This window comes from Polistes canadensis, unplaced genomic scaffold (genome assembly GCF_001313835.1).
Source record: "Polistes canadensis isolate GaletaPanama2010 unplaced genomic scaffold, ASM131383v1 scaffold_123, whole genome shotgun sequence".
Classification (NCBI taxonomy): domain Eukaryota; kingdom Metazoa; phylum Arthropoda; class Insecta; order Hymenoptera; family Vespidae; genus Polistes; species Polistes canadensis.
In genome coordinates, this window is record NW_014569670.1 from 184,293 (window position 1) to 187,579 (window position 3,287).

Here is a 3,287-nt window from a genome sequence, read left to right on the forward strand (position 1 = left end):
ATATATGTGTTTGGTAAAAGTTCCCAATTTGAATTATTACTGTATTTTTTCAATATAAATGCAAATAATGTATAGTGTGTATATATAAGAAAGAAAAACTTTAATTAATAAATATAATTTGTTATTAGAATCTAATTAGTAAAATCAATCAACTGAATATATATGAAATATCTTTATCACGATTTTCACTGCTAATCTCGTAATACACAAGAAAAGAAATTTTTTTTTATCGAACACAAAACAGTCGGTTGTGAACTGCAGTTTTCCATTTGCAGTATCTTAAACGTTGCACTGTGAACGCATCTCGTGAAAATATTACGTAAACTCGGACTCGAAATCTCTGGAGGATAACAAGATACGAGACAGAAATGGGTACGGTGCACAAATGGTTTCTGTTAACAGCTAACGTGTAGATATTTATGTATATATATATATATAGATATATGTGTGTGCATGTATGTATCATATATATAAAAGATGAGAAAAGAAAATGTGATTTCTCTTTTTATAAAAATTAACAAGAATTTGTTTACGCTTGTTATCCCTCATTCAAGAATTAGAAAAAAATTAAATAAAAATTAAAAAATCTACGAGATGACAATGAAGAAGTAGGAAAAAATGTCTGAAAAAGTAAAAAAAAAAAAGAAAAAATACAAAAATATCGTATTCGTTGTCCACTCGTCGAGAGAAGAGGAAGGAGAAAACTAAAAATAAAAAGTAAAAATATTATTTCGTTTCAATATTACACGCGAATTCGTGAATTCGTTGAAATTTTATTAAAAACAACCGTCCTCGACGAGATCCCATGGAAAACTAACTCTCTAAGGGGAAACATGTGTTAATAATATGAAATACATCGACCTATTGATTGTTCTATTGAAAATATGTAAACAGTCATCTTTTTATGAGAATTAGATTCTTATTGTTAATAATACTGTTACGAAAAGTGACAAAGTGTTTATAAAAAGTTTAGTAACGTTCGATCGATAACCAAAGTAACAACCGTTCGTGTGATTTATTTAAATAAATAAAATAAAACAATTTTATAAAGTTTTTAACGAATAACAATATTATAACATTAGATTCTAATTACATATGCTACATATTCGCATAATTATCTTATTAATAATATGATTTATACGTATGGAAATATATTGAATAATTTAATTTATATTTTTACAGTTTATAATTAAGAAATTTATCATTACTTCATACAATTGTGGAATATATTTAATCCTTCTTTCATACTTCAATACTTTAACCAATCAATATAATTATTTTATGATATACTTGTGTTGTAGAAATTTATCATAACTTCATACAATTGGAATATATTTAATCCTTCTTTCATACTTCAATACTTTAATTTATCAATATAATTATTTTATGATATAGAATTGGTTACTTCATTAATCAATATTTAATTCTATCTCTTCTTTCACACTTACTTCAACTTATCAGTATAATTATTTGATGATATACTTATGATATAGAACTTTATCAGAACTTCATACAATTGGAATATATTTAATTCTTCTTTCATACTTCAATACTTTAACCAATTAATATAATTATTTTATAATATTCTTATGATATAGAAATTTATCATAACTTCATACAATTGTGGAATATATTTAATCCTTCTTTCATACTTCAATACTTTAACCAATCAATATAATTATTTGATGATATAGAACTTTATCATAACTTCATACAATTGGAATATATTTAATCATTCTTTCATACTTCAATACTTTAACTAATCAATAAAATCATTTCATGATATAGAATTAGTTACTTCATCAATTAAACAATTTCACATTTTATGGATAATACACACACATATATATATATATAAATTTGAATCTTCCTACTTTCTTTAATTCCTTCTAATAAAAGAATATTTTCATTTTCTCCAATATACAATTGCGATCATTTTCAAAGTAACAAGGGTCTTCCCTTTACCTTTATCTTTGCCAAGAGTATTTATACAATCTCAGCACATCTGTTCTGCAACTGCGAGTGACATTGATTCAATCTTGTTTGCGAATAACGGCCTGACAATGTTGGAAAAAAGGGAGGAAGAAGAAAAAAATAAGAGAACGAAGAATGGGGGTGGGATAAGGTGGTGGTAGTTGTGTGGAATGAGGGATGACGAGGGGGATTCGATGTTGGAGGGTGGGAGGGGGAGGCAAGGGATGATGGCTCGTAATGGGGATTCAGTGAAGAATATATTTTTCTCTCGACTATACGTGCCACAAATATCGGCAAAAGGAATCAGGTTTTACACCATACACACACACCCACACATAGTATCTCGTACGTGATACGCTTTCTTACGAGATTTTTCCGACGACAAATATCGCCATAGAAAATGACGATGACGATGACGTTTTTTGGAAATTGAATCGATGAAAATAAGAAAGAATAATCGAATAATTATAAAGAAAAATATTTATTTAAAGTATACGATACTTAAAATGTATCGTATTTAATTCTTTTGAATATTATGGACGCATATATGCGTTTGGTAAAAGTTACGTGGATTATTAACGCATATAAGTGTTTTTGTTTGTAATATAAAATAATGTAATATTTAATTTTGTCATATGAACAAATTATATTATATAAGAAAGTAACAATTGTAATTATTAAACATAATTTATTATTTAAATCTATGTGTGTGATTAATAATATTTCGCAATAATAATAAACAATTATGTTTCTAAAAAACACTTTAGCTAAAAGTATTCAGTATTAAATAAGGGTTGATAATAATTTGTTGTTTTGTTTCTTTTGATGTATTTTACAGATTCACCTTGATAAAGGAGCATTTAGTCGAATTCAATCAATTGGCAATGGCTAATGCCGAAGGTTCGGACAATATGCTCAACCGAGTTATGCCCAAAGATAATATTGGATTGGCTGCTCTTCTTCGAATGAAGGAAGCCGCTTGGGACAACGGTGAGTATTCATTTTTTTAATCAGATAAATATATATATAAACTCTCTTAAGTATCTATAGAAAATGAAACTAAAACAAAAATAAAAAATATTTTGAATTATGATAGTGATTTAACAATTATATATATTCAAAATGAAAAAAACAAAATGAATTTATCAATTACTTATACATATAACATTATTTTAAATGAAATTCATTCAATAAAATTCAATGTAATTTTGAACATTATTGTCAAACGTTGAATCATTAAGATAATATTTAGTTTATTCAATTATTTCACACAGATAACATTATTTTAAATAATAATGAATTAATCAATTCAA

General features: G+C 26.0%; 1 protein-coding gene across 1 annotated transcript in view; it reads left to right on the plus strand.

Annotated features, from left to right (window-relative positions):
* The window catches only part of LOC106788055 (CCR4-NOT transcription complex subunit 6), an 8,245-nt gene extending 5,167 nt beyond the window's left edge, over nucleotides 1–3,078 (plus strand). Inside the window, exons 2-3 of the mRNA XM_014750975.1 lie at nucleotides 2,813–2,964; nucleotides 3,071–3,078. Coding sequence (XP_014606461.1) covers nucleotides 2,813–2,964; nucleotides 3,071–3,078 — 160 coding nt within the window. The remainder of the gene's footprint in view (nucleotides 1–2,812; nucleotides 2,965–3,070) is intronic.
* The last annotated feature ends 209 nt before the right edge of the window (nucleotides 3,079–3,287 follow it).